Source organism: Balaenoptera physalus (assembly GCF_965194825.1).
Source record: "Balaenoptera physalus genome assembly, chromosome: X".
Taxonomy (NCBI): domain Eukaryota; kingdom Metazoa; phylum Chordata; class Mammalia; order Artiodactyla; family Balaenopteridae; genus Balaenoptera; species Balaenoptera physalus.
This window is the reverse complement of record NC_138903.1, coordinates 94,328,332-94,350,213: the sequence shown is the minus strand read 5'-3', so window position 1 is coordinate 94,350,213 and position 21,882 is coordinate 94,328,332. Positions and strand designations below refer to the sequence as shown.

The window sequence follows — 21,882 nt, the reverse complement described above, 5'->3', positions numbered from 1 at the left end:
GTGGTGGGGATGGGGACGACCAGCTGCGATGGAGCCCCCTTGCTTCAGCCCCTCTGTTGCTGTGGTGCCTAATAGCGCTGAAGTGGCGGGGTTCGGGGAACTACCGCCCCCGGGTCCACCCCTCCATCTCCAGGGACTGAGTTCTCCTCAGCCAGGTATACTGGCCCCTGTGTGTGAGTGCGCGGGGAGGGGGTGATGGTGCGGTGAGGGCTAAAGGCAGTATTGTGTGCTGAGTTGACGGCTGGTAAAACTGGGAGGGCCTCGACCGGCCTAATCCCAGATTCCGCTCCCCACTCTGCTCCGCCAGATAGGGTCCTCTAGCAACAACGCTTCTTATTAAATGCACCAGATGCATTCCTGCTTATTATCCCTGAATAGTGTTTCCTTGTCAGCCAGCAGAACGATTCAAGCAAGCCAATCACATCCTTGCTTAGGAACCAGGGGGTACCTCACCCTCGTGATACTGCAAAGCCCGCTTCCCACAGACCCTTCTGGTTCACGCTGTTCCAGAATGCAACCCCCATGTGTCCTGCATGGCCTGCGATGTCCTCCTCTCCTGGGCTGCCCAAGAGGTGGGTCACTGGGCCTCCGACCCTGTCCCCATAACCACCCAGAAGGTCTGGACCACTCATGATTAGATGGAGATAAAACCCACAGCTGTAAATTTGCACTGCTAGAAATCTAAAATATTCTGAGGGAATTTGTACAGAGAGAAAAGACAAAATAATAATAATAATAATTCCATGCAGCGCAAGTGGCAGCACGCTAGCAGAAGATGTTTTCAGTCCACCCACCTCTGGCTTGGGGGCCCAGCAATCTTCTGCTGTGCCACTCTGTTGCCTATGCCTGTGTTGCAGTGAAAATCCTGATCATCCTAATGATAGGGAAGAGCAACCATGGCACTTTTGTGACACGGTGATGAAATTAAACCCAGCTTAAGCCAGAGTCCTTAAAACTTATTAAGCAACCATTGCCACAGGAGAGGCCCCTAACCCTTATGAAACTGATTTGATGCTGTCTGAAGGAAGAAATCTATAAATATGAGCAGATTAGGCAGGACACCCCCCCCACCCGCACACACACACACACACACAAACTATATCCAGTGACAGACAAACAAGCAAATGGAATCAGAAAGAAAGAAATCAAAAAACTTGGATACAGAGGGAGGAAAGAATGTAAATTGATACAGCGGTCCAGAATTTAATCCAGTTGGAAATCTAGAATTTGCTAAAAGAATTTATATCCCGGATTTCCCTGGTGGCCCAGTGGTTAAGAATCTGCCTGCCAATACAGGGGACAGAGGTTCGAGCCCTGGTCCGGGAAGATCCCACATGCCGCGGAGCGACTAAGCCCGTGCGCCGCAACTACTAAGCCTGTGCTCTAGAGCACATGAGCCACAACTGATGAGCCCATGTGCCACAACTACTGAAGCCTGCACGCCTAGAGCCCGTGCTCTGCAACAAGAGAAGCCACCGCAACGAGAAGCCCGTGCACCACAATAAAGAGTAGCCCCCACTCGCCGCAACTAGAGGAAGCCCGCGCAGCAACGAACGCGATGCAGCCAAAAGTAAATAAATCAATTTATTTTAAAAAAAAAGAATTTATACCCTGGTGAGGTATTTATACCCTTTGTCCTTGGCAGACAACTGTCTTCTCACTGTGTCCTCACATGGCCTTTTCTTTGTTCAGTGTGGGGAGAGGGCGAGCTCTGTGGCGTCTGTTGCTCTTCTTATAAGGATACCCCCCTATTGGATTAGAGCTTCAAGCTTATGACCTCGTTTAACCTTGAAGGCCATATCTCCAAATATAGCCACATTCGGGGTTACGGCTTCAACATACGAATTTTGGGGGAACAGAATTCAGTCCATAACATCTTTTTTTTTTTATTTTACTTTTGGCTGTGTTGGGTCTTCGTTGCTGCGCGTGGGCTTTCTCTACTTGCGGCGAATGGGGGCTGTTCTTCGTTGAGGTACACTGGCTTCTCACCGCAGTGGCTTCTCTTGTTATGGAGCACGGGCTCTAGGTGCGCGGGCTTCAGTAGTTGTGCCATGCGGGCTCAGTAGTTGTGGCTCGCGGGCTCTAGATCTCAGGCTCAGTAGTTGTGGCGCACGGGCTTAGTTGCTCCGCGGCATGTGAGATCTTCCGGGACCAGGGCTCGAATCCATTTCCACTGCATTGGCAGGCGGGTTCTTAACCACTGCGCCAACACGGAAGTCCCAGTCCGTATCATTATTTATTTATTTTTTTACCAACATGTTTACTGGAGGATAATTGCTTTACACTGGTGTGTTACTTTCTGCTTTATTACAAAGTGAATCAGGTATACATATACATATATCCCCATATCTCTTTCCTCTTACATCTCCCTCCCTCCCACCCTCCCTATCCCACCCCTCTAGGTGGTCACAAAGCACCGAGCTGATCTCCCTGTGCTCTGCGGCTCCTTCCCCCTAGCTTTCGGTTTTACATTTGGTAGTGTATATAAGTCCGTGCCACTCACTCATTTTGTCCCAGCTTACCCTTCCCCCTCCCCATGTCCTCAAGTCCATTCTCTAGTAGGTCTGCGTCTTTATTCCCGTCCTGCCCCTAGGTTCTTCATGACCATTTTTGGTTTTTTTAGATTCCATATATATGTGTTAGCATACGGTATTTGTTTTTCTCTTTCTGACTTACTTCACTCTCTGTGACAGACTCTAGGTCCGTCCACCTCACTACAAGTAGCTCAATTTCGTTTCTTTTTATGGCTGAGTAATATTCCATTGTATATATATGCCACATCTTGTTTATCCATTCATCTGTTGATGGACACTTAGGTTGCTCCTATGTCGTGGCTATTGTAAACAGAGCTGCAATGAACATTGTGGTACATGACTCTTTTTGAATTATGGTTTCCTCAGGGTATATGCCCAGTAGTGGGATTGCTGGGTCGTATGGTAGTTCTATTTTTAGTTTCTTAAGGAACCTCCATACTGTTCTCCACAGTGGCTGTATCAATGTACATTCCCACCAACATTGCAAGAGGGTTCCCTTTTCTCCACACCCTCTCCAGCATTTACTGTTTGTAGATTTTTTGATGATGGCCATTCTGTCAGTCCCTAACATCTTGATCTATATTTTGGGTATCTGTGAGGCAAGTGATTCCCAGAGTTCTTTACCTCAAAGGGGACAACGTTTAGGCAATGGCCCAAGAGTTTATAAAAATGTACAGATGGGGCCATTTGTTAGCCAGGGCATCCAGTACTAAATGACTGTAGTTTGGTCAGTTGTGCTGACCCTTTGGTCCTGTCCTCTATCCTAGGCATGTTGGTTAAGGGATCGAAAGCAGTAATATGGATGATGGTGACAATACCATATGTAGTGTACAATGCCCAATATTGCCCACTCACTTGATTCCAAGAGGCTCCCCAGGTAGCCAAGAGGTCTGGGAGAGGAGTGACTTCTTCTACCACTATCTCATCTGGCAAGGGACTAAGGACAGCTGAGGCCATGCCCTCTTGCAAGAAAGATATGCCAGAAAGCTATCTGGTGTCAAGGAGGCCTCAGTAAACATGCTGAGGTTTTGGGGTGCTGGTTCCGTGATCTAAGGCCTACTGGGCACCTGGGTACAGAGGGTCACAGGCTCAGGGTCTGTGAGAACCTCTGTTTTGAGGATGGCCCGGTATGTGGCTGACAGTTGCCACGCTAATGGTTTATAATACAAGGCCAAGAAGGGCAGTTTCGTGCCTCGGTAGCCCATGGGCAACTTACAGCCATCATGTGTGGTCCAGAGATGCCAGGGGGCATGAGCAGAGGTTACTAAAGCCTCAACAATGAAGGAACCTCTGGAGACACTACTGGGAGTGTCCAGTGATTTAGACTTGGACAGATTCTAGAGTTTTTTGTTGGAAGGTGCTTTTAGCATTTTGTTAATATAAATTCTTTTAGTAAATTCTGGATTTCTAATTGGATTAAATTGTAAATTGAAACAGAAACAGACATAAAACAAGTTAATATATTGATTGGTTGATGAAAGTGTTGTAACCAGAGGCTCGCAGGAACCTAACCCTGTATTTCCCCTAGGAGCAGTGGTTTAGTAGTCACTGATTCATTACTTGTGGTGACTTTATAGGACATATAGTGAACACACACACACACTGCAGGGACTGATGTTCCTTGGTCAACGTGTGAGAGTACATTAGGATCACAGTGATGCTCAGGGCCTGTTCCCATTCCCATGCCCTTTGGGAGGAAACAGCCCTGCTGAAGGTCTCAGGTGTGTTGGGTGAGCACGTCAGAGAGCTTTGGAAAGGCCAGCTGTCTGCAGGGCTCTGGCTGGCTACTTGCGTATGCTCAGCCAAGACGTCTCCAGGCTGGAAATCCATGATTAGTGAGAGAAATGCCAGCTCCCAGAATGAACGTCTTTGAGAAGACAGCCTTGAGGCCTAAGAGTGTGAAATGACTTTGTTGGGCGAGGGCCAGAAGGTGCTCTGTCTGTGTCAAGCCATATGCCCAGCCCTAAAAACAGAGGAGTACAAGAGCAAGGTTGACATGGGTATGACAAGAAAATGCCCAGGTGGGGAAATGTGACTTTGTGCTGGAGGGCGTAGACTTGTTAGCTCAGCTCAGGAGGGCAGTGAGGGTGGAAGAGTACTTTTCCTGGGGCAATCAGCTGCCCCTGGAAGGACAGCCACCGACCTGGAGAGCTGTGTCCATTGCTGATTACAAACTGGGGCTCTTTAGGGGGTTGAGGTAATGCATTTTTGAGGGCTGCCCCCTGCCTGCTTCCTCTCCTCTCCACTTCCCAGAATGCCTGCCCCCGCTTCCCCCAGCCCCTCAGCCTGCTTGGTAACATGGACCCAGTCTTTGTGCCCCATCCTCTGGATAAAAGCTGGGGAGGGGGAGGAGGAGTCTTCCTCACTGGGTGCTTCTGGCTGACTCACTGTGGGGAGAGAAGGGGGTGGGGGAGAGAATGTGTACACATATGACTGTACGTGTCTGCATGTGTGCAGGAGAAGGGAAAGCCCTGGAAAGGTGACAGCTGCGGTATTCTCTGCTGTTTGCTCTCTGGGAAGCAATGTGGCCTTCCTGATGACCGGTGACTTCTCTGTTTCAGCAAAATCTATGCAAATGAAAGTGGTTCAGAAGGTCTTGGACAGGATGCTGATGGGATATGGTATCCACCTGAGCCCACATATTGGAGGTAAACCGCTTATAGGCGCTTGAGGGTTGGTTTTTTTTTTTTTTAGTGAAGAATAGTTGATTTACAATGTTGTGCTACTTTCAGGTACACAGCAAAGTGATTCAGTTTTTTATATATATGTATATATCCTTTTTCATATTCTTTTCCATGATGGTTTATCACAGGATATTGAATATCGCTCTGTGTTCTATACAGTAGGACCTTGTTGTTTATCCATTGTATATATAACAGTTTGCATCTGCTAGTCCCCAACTAGTCCCAATCCTTCCCTCCCCTACACCACGCCCCGCCGCCGCCTTGGCACCCCCAAGTCTGTTGTCTCTGTCTGTAAGTCTGTTCCTGTTTTGTAGATAAATTCATGTGTAGACACCTGAGGTTTTTCTGTTAAGTTGAGTAGTGCTGAAACACAGGAAGGCAGCCCACCACGTAAGCTCACCAGTGGCCTTCTCCCAGGCTCTACACCTTTGCCTCTCGAGATCCCACCTTCCTGACTTGCAGAGACCTGCAGTCGGGGTACTCCTGGCCTCCCAACCTCCAGGCCTTTTGCTCCGACCCTGGAATTTCTCCCACTTCTCTGGCTTCACATGCAAGAGGCCTTCTGCTCGCTCCACACTCCCTTGAGAAGGTCCCACAACTGAAGTACACTCCCTGGTGTGAGTGGAGGAGCTCTACCCACAAGTGGGTGTGCAGGCCGGAGGGCGCTGTGGTGCTCAAGGTAGAATTCTCTGCTCCATCTGTCAGGCTCTATGGGGAGGGCACTTGAGCACACCTTCTCTGCACCCCGAGTACTCACCGTATGGAGTGTGTTCAAAACTGAGCACATGGTCTCTGTCCAGTCTACTTCACCTACCTGGGCCCCAGGTGCTTGCCCCTCTGCCCCCCAAGCCTTCAACTCCCACCAGGCTGTATTGGTTCTACCTCCAGAAAACATCCCAACTCTGTTCTTATCTCTCTATTGATCGTGAGCCACCCCCAGATCAGGCCTTGGGCATCTTCCTACGGAATTTCTGCAACAACCTCCCAACCTCTCGTCTCCCTAATATTAGTGTTGGTCCCTCTAATCCATTCAGCACACTGCAATCAGCATGGTCTTTATAAATCAAGCCTGATTATGTCAAGAACTTCTGATGACTTTAGCTGTCCAATAAAATCCAAACCCTTTAGCCTAGCATTCAGATTTCTAGAGCAGAGATGAGAAATGGCAAAGAAACAGAAATACAAACCACCACGAAGGCAATGAGTCAGTTCCTTTGTGTATTCCCTCCTAGCCTTCCCCGTGGAAAGGGCAGCTAGCCTGAGCCACACAGCTTGAAGTGACAGGAAACCTACCCTAAGCCCACAGAACAGGAGTAGTATTCTTTGGCCCAGGGGACACCCAGGAACCCTAAACCAATGACAGAGGAAAGAAAGGGTACATTAATTAGAGGTTCTATGGGAGGTTGAACTAGATAGCAACTCTAAGGGGTTAATGAACACTCATAGTTCATATTTGTGGAAATGAATACAAGTCTTCTGAATATCCGGTGCCTCCACCCTAAAGAGCACTCAGCTGTGAGGATTTGGCACTTGGGGGTAGACCATTGAGGGCATCATGTTTGCCCTGAGAGCTACCTTGAAAACCAAGGCCATTGCCCTGGGCCCTGAGCTTTGGAGGTGGGTCACTTGACTGTTGCTTTCCCTTTGCTGCATTGTTCCCTCCAGCGTGTGAGGGGATAAGGTGTTCCGAGGTGAGTGTGTGTGTACCTAGGGGCTGGGAGGCTGAGGTGGAGAAAGCAGAAAGCAAGCTCCGTCAGTAGCCTTACGTTACAAGGACAGCAGTGGCTCTAGGTGGGGACCTTAGGGAGGAGAGCGAGGGCTAGAGGGCTGGGTATAGGGGAATTCAGGTGTTAGAGCACAGCCCCTGCCCCTTGTGTGATATCGTTTGGGTCAGTTGGGCCAAACACTGGTAGGTGTCAGGGAGTAGCTACCTCATTTCCTCCTTTCCACGTTCTCCTGTACCTCAGCAGAGACTAACAACCACAGTTTAAAAACACCAAGCACATTCTCCCATTGTTTTAAGCAAGATAGCATCTCAGCAGGCATCCAGGGCCAGAAGGAGGGAGCAGGGGCAAGGGCCAAGCTCTGGGGATTGTCAGGTGTGGATAATCTGCATTATCTCTGAGGCACCTCATCACCATCTTTCAGACTCTGATCTATTTACACCTGATGCCTAAGGTGGGAGGGGGTGGGTTACATTAACCTTTTTTTGAATGCAGACCTGGGACATATGAGAAAAAGGGGGTCCCTGGATAGATTTGGCCAAATATTCGATGAAGAGGGAAGTGCAAGAACAACTTTGGACTTTCTTTAGACAGACGGGGGCACCGCAGGCGCTCAGTCTGGGGATGTCGCGCGCGCGCGCGTGCGTGTGTGTGTGTGTGTGTGTGTGCGTGTGTGCGCGCACGTGCGTGCGCGCATGCGTGTGCGTGTGTGTGTGTATTTGGGGAGCAGGGAGGCCAGGAGGTCGGGTAGCTGCTCTCTGAATGGAGTGGGTGGCAGGGCTGAGGGAAGCGGAGAACAAAGCAGAACGCTTTGGTGCAAGGTGGGTGTCCTAGGAGGTATCTTCCCTACCTGGCCTGCCACTGCAGCACGCTCTGGAGAGGAAGGAAGCTCAGCCCAGGGGGGCAGGAGAAGAGGAAGGTGAGCATCTGCCAGGGGCCCATAGGTACCACGGGGGCAAGGTTAAAGTTGCTGGGGGCGTCACGCTGGGAGAAAAGAGCACCTGGGTAGAGATTTGCAACTTGATTCCGGAAGAGAGTGAGACTCTAGGAATCAAGGAGTGAACGTACCGGATTACATTTTGAATTGCTTTAATCGAAGGAAGAAAGAGGCAGCAGGAGAATGAGAGCTGACACTGGACAGAGTTGAGTAGAGAAGTCAGGACAGAGAGGATGAGGGATGAGGGTAAAGAACAGTGAGGACAGGAAGGAGAACACTGCCTAGAGATAAGTGGTAGTGTCAAGAGCACTGAAAACCCATTCAAACCATTGCCTGCTCCACGGGCAAGTTGAGCCCGAGTCCATCCCCAGGTCTGTGAGGTTATCAGCCGCAAGCAGGATCCAGGCAGTGGCACCTACCCTGTGAGAGTCACCTGCCATCACACCCATTCCTCTTCTCAAGCAGGGCTTCAGGTAGGTTGGGCCAAGTGCCTCAGAGTTTAGGGACCCCTAGATCTCCCTGTGAGGCCTCCCACTCGACTGAGTCGAACCTCTCTTTGTGTGTCAGGTGGAGGAGAGCCTCAGGGTTTAACCCGTTCTTCCTCTTCCCCCACAAGTTCACAAGCAGAAGCCTTGGGAACTTTGTCCTGTTCAGGTTCAAATAGGAGCTTTATTTTCCCTTGAGAAGGAAGGGGCAGTGAGAAGAGGAGGAGGAGGAGCCAGGGAAAGCTAGCAAAGCGGCTTCCAGTCTGGGCAAGAGAACTGGAAGCCACAGTGTTGTGAAAAGCAGCTGCCTGAGGGCTCTGCCCAGCCCAGCACCTGGTATGACATCGGCACTCCCATATTGTGGAGTGAAGGAATAAATGAGACATTTTTTATTCTTCCTTGCTTCGTCTTTCCTGTGAAGCCTGAACCTGTGATAGACACTGGGGAGAGAGAGAAGCTGGAGCAGTGAAGTTCAAAGAGGAAGGGAAGTGGTTACCCGCACAACTTTTCTTGCCTTCCTGAGCTCATCAGGGAGGACAGTGTTAGGTTATGGAGCTGAGGTCATCACTGCAAAGATGGGATTTAGGCACCCTCTCTGGAGGCTTCTTGTCTTAGTTCTGGCCACTATAACAAATATCCCATAGACTGAGTGGCAACAACAGACATTTATTTCTTATCCTTCTGGAGGCTGGGAAGTCCAAAACCAAGGGGCTGGACATTTTGGTTTCTGGTGAGAGCTCTCTTCCTGGCTTGCTGATGACTGCCTTCTGGCTGTGTGCTCACATGGTGGAAAGAGAGAGAGTTCTGGTGTCTCTTCCTCTTCTTGTAAGGGCACTAATCCCATCATGGGGAGCCCACCCTCATGACCTCATCTAAGCCTAATTACCTCCCAGATGATTTTGGAGGGTACGCAAACATGCAGTCCGTAGCACTTTTTTTTTTAAATTTATTTACTTTTATTTATTTTTTGGCTGTGTTGGGTCTTCGTTGCTGCGCGTGGGCTTTCTCTAGTTGCGGCGAACCAGGGCTACTCTTTGTTGAGGTGCACGGGTTTCTCATCGCAGTGGCTTCTCTTGTTGTGGAGCCCGGACTCTAGGTGCATGGGCTTCAGTAGTTGTGGCACACGGGCTCAGTCGTTGTGGCTCGCGGGCTCTAGAGCACAGGCTTAGTAGTTGTGGCGCACGGGCTTCGTTGCTCCGCGGCACGTGGGATCTTCCCGGACCAGGGCTCGAACCCGTGTCCCCTGCATTGGCAGGCGGATTCTTAACCACTGCACCATCAGGGAAGCCCAGTCTGTAACACTTTTAATTTTCCTTTTAGAGATGTTTGGATACTTTAGCTGAGTTCTCACACTGATCAATGCTAGCACATAAGGCGGCCCCTCTGGGCAGGTAAAGTAGAATGAGTTTCCCAGCTTCTGGGCTGCATTTCGGTGCCAGGGCACATGGCTCGATGAGGGGAATGTGGACTGCATTTCAGCTCCCAATTGCTGTTTTAGCTGGGAGCCCTTGGGCAGGGCTCTGTGCTGGCCCTTTAGGGTCCTCCGGATTCCACCAAAAGGGATGGAATTGCCTGAGTGGCACTGAATTTTCTAGAGTGAGACGTATGACCCTGGGATTGGTGGGGTCCCTGGCTCCCTGGCCCTGCTGGGGTTTGTTAACGGTCTTACACAGCTTCCATTCTCTAGAGGCATGTGAGGGGTCCGAAAGGTTGTAATAAAGGACTGTGTTTATGGGAACCCCTGTCCCTACATAGCACACTGCTGGGGCTTGTTCACAGCGACCCTAAATGCTGGAGTCTGGGATTTGCCCTAACACAGAAACCCATTTACTTCTCAGGTGTCATTCAGACAATTATTCCCAATAGCACTTTGCTTTTCTGAAGCATTAGGCTTGGAGTAACACACTTCTCTCTCTGCAGCTCAGTTTCTGGGCAGTTATCCTGCAGTGAAGCCAGCGGGTTGAATGACAGGAGTCACACATGTTTCTATAGCAGCAGTGTGATGTAATACACAGAGAATAATGTGGCCTAGCTGTAGAGCTGGTTAAAGACAGCTGTGAGCCAATAGAAAATAAAAACTTCTTTCTGCACAGTGCCGTACAGTTCACTGTATGGACGTGGGGTCCTGAAAAAAAAGAAACACACTCAACCGCATCCTCACCCATTCACTCACACTTACACATTAAATCTGTAACACATATAAGCATTCTATCCACTTACACAAACACACTCACATGCTGACACATTCACGCACGAACATACTTACACACGCTCTTACATTTTCACATCAGCGTGTTCACACATGCGGACATGCTCACACATTTTTCACACAGGAACATGCTGGTGCATTCACACATAGAGAGACTCATACACTTGCATTCACTCACACATGCTCATGCTCGCACATGGACATGCCTGCATATTTACTGAAAGAAATGTGCTCAAACACATACACACTCACCAATCACTCACACGTGAACAAGTTCACACAAATGAACATGCTCACACGTACGTGCATATTAACTCAGTCACACGCAAGACCATGCTCACACACTGGCAGACACAATAACATCCACTCACAAACTCACAGTCACTCGCACACAGACATGCTTACGTACACTCATACTCACACATCCACTCACACACATGAACACACTGATGCTGTCTCACACACATAAAATAATGCATTCATTCCCACTTGCACGTGAACATACACCTACAGGCTCACAGTCGTTCCCACACGAACACATTCACGCATTCAGTCCCCCATAGGAGCCCATCCTCACATTCATTCACACGAGTGAGCACACTCACATTAACATGCGTATATGCGCAAGCATGCTCACACATTCACTCACACCTAGATGCACTCATGTCCAATCACAGGACGCTCACACAGCCATGCAAACTAAGATGTTAACATTTTCACCAACATGAACATCTTCTCACACACAAAACTGCTCCTCCATTTGCTCACACCCGAACATGTTCATATGTTAATCCACACATGAATACAATCACGTAGTCACATTCATGAATGTACACATAGTAACACACATTTCAATACAATTACACATATTCGAACATGTTCGTTCACTCAGATACCCATATTCACGCATTCACTGAATGAGCATATTCACACTTTAACACACTCAAACACACAAAAACCTTACACATTTATTTACACAAAGGAAAATGTTCACATAACTGCACATCCTTATTTTCGATCACACACACAAAGCTGCTCAGACACTCATGAGCACAAGAAGACATTAACACCATCAAACAAACATATTGACGTATTCACTCCCACGGACTTGCTTACAGATTAATTCGCATATACAGACACACCCGCATACACTCACAACTTCACTTAACATTGTTCGTCGTGCTCACATACATGAACTTGCTTACACATTCAGCTGCACACAGGGAAAATAATTATACATTAATAGCTTCACACACACCAACTTGTTCGTACATTAATTTGTACATATGAACATGCTCCCTTACATGCACATGCTCACACACTCAGATATGAATGAACACACACATTCATTTAAACACAAACACAAACTTTCACACTTTCACATTAACATGCTCAAAACAGAAACGTGTTCAAACTTCCTTTTGCATATGTTCATGCTCAAACACACAAGTATACTCAGACATTCACCCACACGTGAACGTACTTAAACATTAACATTCCCAGACACACAAACGTGCTCACGTTATCTCACGAACAAGTGGACACTCCCACTTTCACTCACATTCGCACATAAACACACACACATTCTCATGGGCTTACATACGGACATGACTGCACACTCACACACACTCACTCCCTACCTCCACTCACACATTCACACATGGACATGCTCTCACATTTATTTAAAACACAACATGCGCACACACACACATCACGCACGCATGAACAAGTTCACACAGGTGAACACGTTCACATATTCACACAGCCTACACGCTCATAAACACACATGCTCTCACATTTATTTAAAAAACAACATTCACACTCACCCCAAAACCACTCATGCACAGACACGGCCACGATCACACTTTCACATATCGACAGGATCATATTCACTCACACAGTCTCTCACGCGCAAACTCACATATACTCACGCACTCACAGTTGCACATAGACATGCTCACATTATCACTTCCACACAAATGAACACACTTTTCATCACACACAAACATAATCACATTGACTCACACAACAGAACACACACATTAACATGCCCCTACACACAAGCATGTTTACATATTCATTAACACACACATGTTCCTATATTCACTTAAACTTGCACTTTGATAATATGCACACATATTTGTATATATATATATATATATTTATATGCTCACGCATTTACTGACACAAACTTTTTTGCACATTTACTCACACACAAATGTACAAAAACACATGTGCAAAGCATAAATTCACCTTCATGAACATACATGATAAGCTTACACATTCATGCAGACACAGGAACATGATCACAGATATATACTCACACAGTCATTTGCACACAAACATGAAGATATTTACATATGCAGACGGTGAACCTGCTCATAAACTCACAGGCACCCTCATTAACACAGTCATGTACATGCATCTGATCAACATTCACACATACACATACACTCATGTGTTGACTCAGAAATAGATGCACACATTAACAGGCTCACAAAAATGAACACGGTTCCACAGTCACTCACTGATGGACATGCTACCATCATGCACATGCTTACAAATTCACTCATACACGTGAACACACAGAAACACACAAACGCACATTAACACACTGACATATGAACAGGCTCCATTCACTCTTACACACAGACATGCTCACATACATCCACAAGTTACACGTTCACTCAAGTGAACCTGCTCACAGATTTACTCCCATTCCTAGACACGCTGACACATGCACACATTCGTTCCAGTACAGATATACTCAATTAACATGGTTAGGCATTCACTCACCCACCCGAGTATGCCTCACATACACTGTGTCACTCATACACTTACTTACGTGCATGAACCTACTTACCCATAAGATGTTCACACCCTCACATGCACAAACACTCAGTCGCCCACACAAACACGGTTGCAAATTCCTTCACCCGCATAGACATCCTTACATATAATCATTCGCACACACACATGAACATGCTCACATATACAAGTGTGATCACTATTCACTCACATCCACAGCGTATTCTTCACATGAACACATGAACACATTCACTGAGACATAAGGAATGCTCAGATACATGCACACAGCCAAAAATTCTCTAACATTGGAGCATATTCACTGACTCACGAGCATACTCCCAACTTTACTCATATGCATAGACACACTCATATATGATCATACCCACATTCACTCACACAAAATCCTCACGTGTCCACTAACCCGTGAACATGTTTGCAAAGTCATTCACATACAGACATTCCTATGTGCTGACAACAGTACACTCAGTTTCACTTATACGTGCATAGTAACATGCTCACAAACAGCAACACTTTCATGCATTCACTTGAACACAGATTTTCTCCAGTCATCACAAAGCTCACACCTTCACACACAGATACACTCAAACTCACAAGCATATTCTCATATTCACAAAAATACACTCACACGTTAACAAGCTTACCCAAATGAACAGTTACACATTCACTCACTCATGAAAACATGCTTACACATGCACTCCCTCAAACTTGCTCATTCACTCACACACACTCATATATGCTCACAGTCACGTACTCATACATTTCCCCACACACAGCACGTTCACAAACAGCATCATACTCATACTCTGACAAATGCATATGCTCACACTTACCATGAAGTTCACACATTTTACCCACACACATAGAGATGCTCAGATATACTCCCACACACACACTTGCACATTAACTCACAGCAACCTACTCCACTTTGACGTGCTCACAAACACACATTCACTCACACACACACGAGTATGCTAACATCCACGCACAGGCTCATGAATTCACTCATACATATGAGAAGTCCCATTTACTTCAACACACAAACTCATATTTTAATAGGCTCCCACGTTCGCTCTCACACCTGTGCTTATATACATGCGCAAGGTCACATTCACTTGCACGACCACGCTCACACACTCGTTTGCTTACAATAGCCGCTCACGTTTCACGAGAATGTGCTGACACACTCAGTCACAGTCACTTACACTTACATACTTACACTCATTCCCTCACATACACGCTAACATGCTCCCAACTAGGAATGTGCTCACACTCACCAAGAACCTCACACATTCACTCACATACACTCACAGATTCATTCATTCAAATACACTAATGGAGTTGACCCTTGAACGACACAGGGGTTAGGGGTGCTGACCCTCCACGTGCAGTTGAATACGTATAACGTATAGTCCGCCCTGTGTATATGAGGTTCCTCCGAATCCAGGGTTCTGCATCTGCGGATTCAAGTAATCGCATATCGTGTAGTACGGTGGTATTTGCTGTTGAAAAAATCTGCATATACGTGGATCTGCGCTATTCAATCCCCTGTTGTTTAAGGGTCAGATGTACTTTTAAAATGTCAGACACGGGAATTCCCTGGCGGTGTAGTGGTTAGGACTCGGCACTTTCACTGCCGTGGCCTGGGGTCGGTCCCTGGACGGGGAACTGACATCCTGCAAGCCGTGCAGCATGCCCCCCCCACCCCCCCAAAAAAATATCAGGCAAATAAACATGCGTACATTTTCACTCACACACACAAACATGCTCATATCCATGCACATGGTCACCTGTTCACTCCTGCATATGAAGATGCACAAACATTTACTTAATCACACAAATAAATTCCTATTAACACACTCATACTGTACTTGAAAAGGCTCACCCATTCATTCTCCAACACGGACATTGTTATGTAAAGTAGCCAAAGATGGCCTCTCTTTCCTTCTTCCAAGCAGGCTGGAACCCATTAGCTCAGAAGCCCGGCCGCACCAAACTCAAATTTTACACATTCATTTGCTTTGAATATATTCCAAGTAAGTAGATTTTAATCCATCCAGAGCTTGAGTGCTTTGCATGCCATGCAGAACTGCAGCCAACGCCTGTTAGCTATAGATAAGATCAAGCCTGTAGTTACGAAAGACCCCACACCACTGAGACCCCACACCACTGCTGGCCTTTGGTACTCTCCGATCCAGAGGCTCCCCATCATGCTACTGAGTGGTATCACCCAAACACACTAGTCCTCTCTCTGAGCCTGCTCTTCCCTGGCATTTCCCCTGCTTTTCTTTCCTGAGTGGTGCTCCCACACGGTAGCCTCTGGCAGTTCTCCTGTTGTTAAGACACTTCCCGTGCATGCAAAGCTGTGAAAGCTTCCTCCAGATAAAGGTCATCTTGTGCTACTGCCACTTTCTGGTGATACTTTAATCTTTGATCAGCCCCTAAATCCCTCGCACTCATTACTTGTGTTGATGAGGAAAGTGGAGGATTTGGGTGATAGTCAAGAAATCAATGTAGGGTCCACCCAGTCAGGAGGACTATCCATTGGCAGAACAATCCTGGACAGTCTTAAGTGGTTGGGACTCAAAATGTGGAACTCCCCCATGTCACTTTGGCATGGCGTTGCTCTGTGCTGTATTACACTTTATCTGTATTTATGGTGTCTCCCTGGGTGTCATTAGCCTGATCAAGCAGCAGCAGCAGTATTTGAGCCAACCCATGCCATTGTAACTGAGTTTTTGGGATCAGAGGCACTGGGCTCCCCACGAAAGATCAGCCCACCCAGCTGGGTCCCTCACTAGGCAGGTACTAGACGTTGTAAGACCTGTGGGCCCACATAGGAAAAGGGGAGGGGTGCGGGCCTCTGGACCAAGAGTGGGCTACCTCTGATCCCATAACAGGCTCCCTGTAGCTGGGCTGGTGATCTGGGGTGCTCTGAGGTGAGAGGACATCCTCATGGCCGGGGCGTGGCTATGGCAGGGAAATGAGTCAGTAAGTCAGAGGCGTCAGGCCGAGGCTGGTCTCTTAGGACATCTTTGTAAACAGCTAGCCTGTCTCTGCCGCTGTGTCACTCTGACCTGCTGTGGCAGATGGCATCTTTCTAGTCCCTTCCCCAAAGGATGTGGGCTAAAGCATTACTTAAAATGACTGACTGCACGGAAGTTAATATTCCAGCTGCTCCCAGGACTTGAAGGAGGTGGCTGTCTTTTTTGTTTTGTTTGTTTTTTTGGCTGCACGGCATGTGGGATATCAGTTCCCTGACCAGGGATCGAACCCGTGCCCACTGCAGTGGAAGCGCAGAGCCTTAACCACTGGACCGCCAGGGAAGTCCTGGAGGTGGCTGTCTTAATGAACACACGCTCCAAACCGCAAGACGTGTCGGGCTCTGTTCACTGTTGTTTTTGCTTGGAGCCTTAACGCCTTTGGAAGTCGAGACAAATTGGAGAACCCTGGGAAAAGAGGTCTGGTGCCCTCTAGAAGGAAAGGCAGTGCAATACCATCCTGACAGTTATTTATCCTCTGTTTTGTTGGTAACCACTCACAAAGTAATAAATTATTGACAGAAAAGACAAAGTAGGAGGGCTAAGGAGGTGAGGTGTGTTCTCAGTTGGAGGAGGAAACATATCCTTTCTCTCACCCATCCCTGAGACCCAGTCTCTCCTTAGGGACGTAGCCTAAGAGCCAAATGAAAAAAGGGCTCTCTGGCTGTATAGAATCTGCTGGACAGTGAGCTCCACCCAGCAGGGAATGTAATTAATCAATTGACTGCCATAACATGGGATGCGAAAATGGTGTCCCTACTGAAGGATCTCACGCAATTAGTGCAGAAGCCAGGAATGGTCCCAGAGGAGGCCTTGGAGATAGATAGGTAGGTAAGTAGGTAGATACTTTGTTGATGTGGATTTTTATTTCTTAGAATGCTGCCCACCCTACGTTAGGCCTCATAGTGATCCTGGGCAAACTCTTAAAGGAAAGCCATTAGCCTCCAACAGCTGGGGATGTTGGGATGGGCTTAACAGGCGACAGATGGCATGCAGCGTGGTGATTTGCCAAGTCTCGAGGAGGCTGAATTTAGTCCTGAGTCGACCAAGTTGTTCCTCAGGGGGCGCTCGTGAAAAGTGTAAGTCCTCTTTCCAGGCAGTGATGGCTCATGCTGAGACAATTCAAGAGGACATAGCTGCCCTGGATTTAACAGAAACTCATGAAAGACAAACTCAAAGTCAAGTGCTGCCTGTTAACAATACCCCACCTGGCCTAAATCAAAATTACTACCCATAGAGGGATTGCCCCCTTCCTCGGTCAAATAAACCACTTAAAACCAGGCCACTCTTAAGCGTGAACCCTGAAATGAACAAGAGAGGTTGGTTGTATTGGACCCTAAGGAACAAGGAGCCCAGAGATATTAGATGATCTCTGGTAAATCTGTGGAGCAATTAAAATATTTACTAAAGTTAGATTGCTACCTGGCCAGGCTTTTCCTTCAGAGACAAGCTTACCTTCCACGTCTGCCCCTGACCTCTGCCAGTGGCAAGGACCTGCTCCCACATCAGGACCCATTGGTCTCAAAGCAGGCCTCTTCTGGCCGACAGTAGCCCTTTTACTACGTAAACTGTAAAATATTAACAACACTGGCTGGCTCTGGTGGACACAGGTGTCCAAAGCTCCCTAATCCCAGGAAGCACTCATACTTTAAAGTCCCGCCCCCCCACCCCCCCACCAGGAGATGACGGGCTTTGGAGGAGAATTAATTGAAGGGATAATTATCTGCTTAGCTTTTTCTTTTAACTTTTTGTGTGGCATGCGGGATTTTAGTTCCCCAGCCAGGGATCGAACCCACGGCCCCCGCAGTGGACGTGCAGAGTCGACCGCTGGACCGCCAGGGAAGTCCCATCTGCTTAGCTTTTAATATGGGCTTAGTTTTGCTAAAAGACGCTTCTGTGCTGGTCGTTCTCTGAGACTCTTTTCCCTTTATTGGAATGGGCTTCCTCAGTCAGCAGGTGACCTCGTGAAACAAGCCTAAGGTTTTGATGCCACTGGTGGGCACTGGCCAGTTCACCTTCCTCTACCCGTGTAAGAGGTACTGACTAAAAGGAAAGCACTGAAGGATTATGGCCTGTCCTAGCTGACTTACTTAAAGAAAGGATATGGATTCCCACCTTTGAGTTCGGTGGTATGGCCTGTGCTTAAAGCCACTACTAATGAGTACAGGCTATCTGTAGACTAGAGAGAGTTAAACAAGGCTGCTCCCTGTATTAGAGCCCCTCTACTATATATTGTTCCCTTAATGAATGACATTCAGAATAACCCTGGTAAATGGTTCAGAGTCATAGACTGGGCTCACATGTTCTCTTTGTTAAATATCACAATTTGCCTTCCCCTTTGAGGATCAACAGTACACCTTTTTCCCAGTGACCTGTGGGGTACATGAATGCGCCCGTGATTGCCCATGGGATTTGCAGTCGGGACCTAGATGCCTGCTCGGCACGAGCCACGTCCTGCAGAGACTCAGCTCTGGCATTGTGTCGACGACATCCTCGTCACTGGACCTGGCCAAGACTCTGTGTCACACACCATCACAACTGTGAGTGAACACCTCCCTGAGAGGGGATGGGCAATTGCCCGCCATAAGGTACAAGGCACCTCCTAGTTTGTTAAATTTCTGGGCTATGTTTGAAACTCAAAAGGGTAAACTAGTCCCAACTGGGTAAAGGAAAAGCTCCTAGTGCTCCAGCCAGCCTCCCAGATTGGTAAAGGAGGCCCAACATTTGGTAGGCATGCTTGGATTCTGGTGCCAACCTCAAATATTTGCTGGCGCCCATCTATGGAGCCCCCCATAGGACCTCCGCTTTTCAGTGGGGACCTGAGCCACCACAGGCACTAGGTAAACTAAAGAAGGCTATCATTTCAGCTCTCCCACTAGTGCTCTGAGGGCAGGACTTACAATTGGAAGTTCCGGCCACCCTAACGTTCACTTACGGGAGCCACTGGACCAAATGTCCGTGGGCTTTTGGCACACGTGACTCCCAGACTCAGTCCCAAGGTATTGGCCAGTGGAGAGGCAACTTGTGGAGGTACACTGAGCCCTTACTGAAACTGAAGGCTTTACTGGAGCAGAGCCAGTTACGCTGTGGATTGAGATTCCTGTTATGTCCTGGGTAATAGCAGAAGCTCCCCGCAGAGCAACTGAGGCCTCTACTCAAATGATAATGGGATCTACTGGATTGAGCTAAACCTGGCCCTACTAGAGTGCTGCAACTCCATGAGAAAATCACCACATACCCTGCCACTGAAGTTAATTTACCGTAACCTCCCGGCCTTCTATACAGGCCTTCCATTAGTGTATCCATGCAAGGCACAGGCCTCTCCTCATATTATTGAGGGCTTGACAAAATAGCTTTTACAGCCCTTGGGACTGCCGCACAAGTTATACCGTCAGACCAAGGTTCCCACATCACTGTAAAGCAAACCAGCAATGGGCATTACAAGAAAACATTGCTTGGGTTTGTCACCTATCCTATCATCTTCCAGTAGCAGGGATCCTGGAAAGACATAATGAACTTTTTTTTTTAAATGACCGCGTAGCAACATATGATTATGGAAATCGATTTGGGTCCCAGATGATAGGGGTTTTGGTTTTTTTTTTTAAGCTTTTAATTAATTAATTAATTAATTTATTTTTATTTTTTTGGCTGTGTTGGGTCTTCGTTTCTGTGCGAGGGCTTTCTCTAGTTGCGGCGAGCGGGGGCCGCTCTTCATCGCGGTGCGTGGGCCTCTCACTGTCGCGGCCTCTCTTGTTTGCGGAGCAGAAGCTTCAGACACGCAGGCTCAGTAGTTGTGGCGCACGGGCCTAGTTGCTCCGCGGCATGTGGGATCTTCCCAGACCAGGGCTCGAACCCGTGTCCCCTGCATTGGCAGGCAGGCTCTCAACCACTGCGCCACCAGGGAAGCCCCATGATGAACTTTTAAATCAAGGGCTGTTGAGAGAACTTGGAGGGCAGTGGTCCTTCAAGTGGTCAGAAATACTGCCCACGGTCCAGATTATATTAAGTTCCTACCCCTCTGGCATAGCTACACCATATTTAAATTCACAACAAATGACGAGACCACCAGCAGAGACATTTCTGTCTCTGCTGGTGTACACATCCACAGCAGACACAACCCAGTTGTCAGTTTTCACAGACATGGGAGCCCAGGCGTTGCCATGCACCGAAAAGAAACTTTCACCTGGTACTTTCATCTTTCCTTTCTCCCTCATAGAAAACCCGGAGCTTAGCCACTTCCTTCTTGATCCTGATGAGAACCTGACGTGGACCAGTGATTCTGAAACCATCCTTAGCCTGTGTTCATTCGTCATCCAGTATAAGCCAAGCAAACTACCCGCCAATTTCTGGAGAAAGAGGTGTCCTTATCTGCCATCCATGTACTTTGCTCCAGTAAAGGCACTGTGGAGCCCAGGAGGTGGAACGAAACCTCTCCCAGACCAGGTAACCCCATGTGAACAATACCCAGGGACAATCAGGTCCCCTACTGATGGCTACAGGTGACCTCCAACCTTAATCCCTACCCTGTTTGTATGCCCCTTCTTACCTGAGGAGTTACTGCCCTTGCCAGTGTTGGCTGTATGTCTATTGGTGGTTCACCCAGCCCTAGTAATCCACACACTACTGTTGACAGGGTCTGTTGGAAACAGTATACCACATGCACACAACAGGGAGTCTTACAACATAGGTCAGATTGGGGACAATGGGAGCCACGCTGTTGGCTATTCAGGTCGGTCAATCCTACTGACATGACCACAGATACCAACACTGAGGCTAGCGACCTTCTCATGTCTCTTCTACTACTAGCAACACCCATCCTGGCTAAAAGCTAGACTCTTTAGATAACACTTATGACTCGTAGATGCCTTCTAAACCCTCAGGGCCAACTTTCACCTGAAATCAGAAGAAACCCAATGTTATGAAGTAGTGCCATTAACCAAATAGAGCCACTGTCTCTTGAGTCTTATTTAAGGCGTGCCCAGGGATAGTATGCACCCAGTAGTACAGCCAGCATGCTTGTGATCAGTGTAATCATATTAAAAATGCTGTAATGCAGAGCCATACCGACAAACTCTATGGGGTTACAATTAGATAAAATTATAGCTCTTACTAATCCCTGGCATAATGATGCGTGTAAACGCTGCCAAAAACGTATACCTTAACAACGATTGGTCTCTTTTCTTAGTAGTTATAACGATTTCTCTCTCTCTAGTACAAGTCCCATGTATTGAAGTTTGCACTAAAAGAAATTAAGTGACCAAGGGCAAGTTATCATGAATTTTCCCCCGGTTGGGAAGTCATATTTTATATACACACACACACACACACACACACACACACACACACACACACACACACACACACACACACACACACACACACACACACACACACACACGGAAAGGAATGTATACAACATAATACCCAGGACAAGGCATGCCT

The 21,882-nt window shown here is 47.7% G+C and overlaps 1 protein-coding gene across 11 annotated transcripts in view; it reads left to right on the top strand.

Annotated features, from left to right (window-relative positions):
- Positions 1-21,882, top strand: part of LOC309653220 (uncharacterized protein) — a 34,858-nt gene that overhangs the window by 1,698 nt on the left and 11,278 nt on the right. For 2 of the 11 annotated variants that reach the window (XR_014259046.1, XR_014259052.1), the window contains exons 2-4: positions 5,096-5,182; positions 18,784-18,980; positions 20,657-20,883. The exons of 2 other annotated variants lie outside the window; for them this stretch is intronic. Coding sequence is in view for 2 of the 9 variants with exons in the window: in XM_082447742.1 (XP_082303868.1) it covers positions 5,096-5,182; positions 20,657-20,943 (374 nt within the window). In the remaining 7 variants the exon portion in view is untranslated. Of the gene's footprint in view, positions 1-378; positions 573-5,095; positions 5,183-18,783; positions 18,981-20,656; positions 21,165-21,882 lie in introns of those variants that run through there. 7 more of the 11 variants (XR_014259048.1, XR_014259049.1, XR_014259051.1 and 4 more) reach the window with 7 other exon arrangements.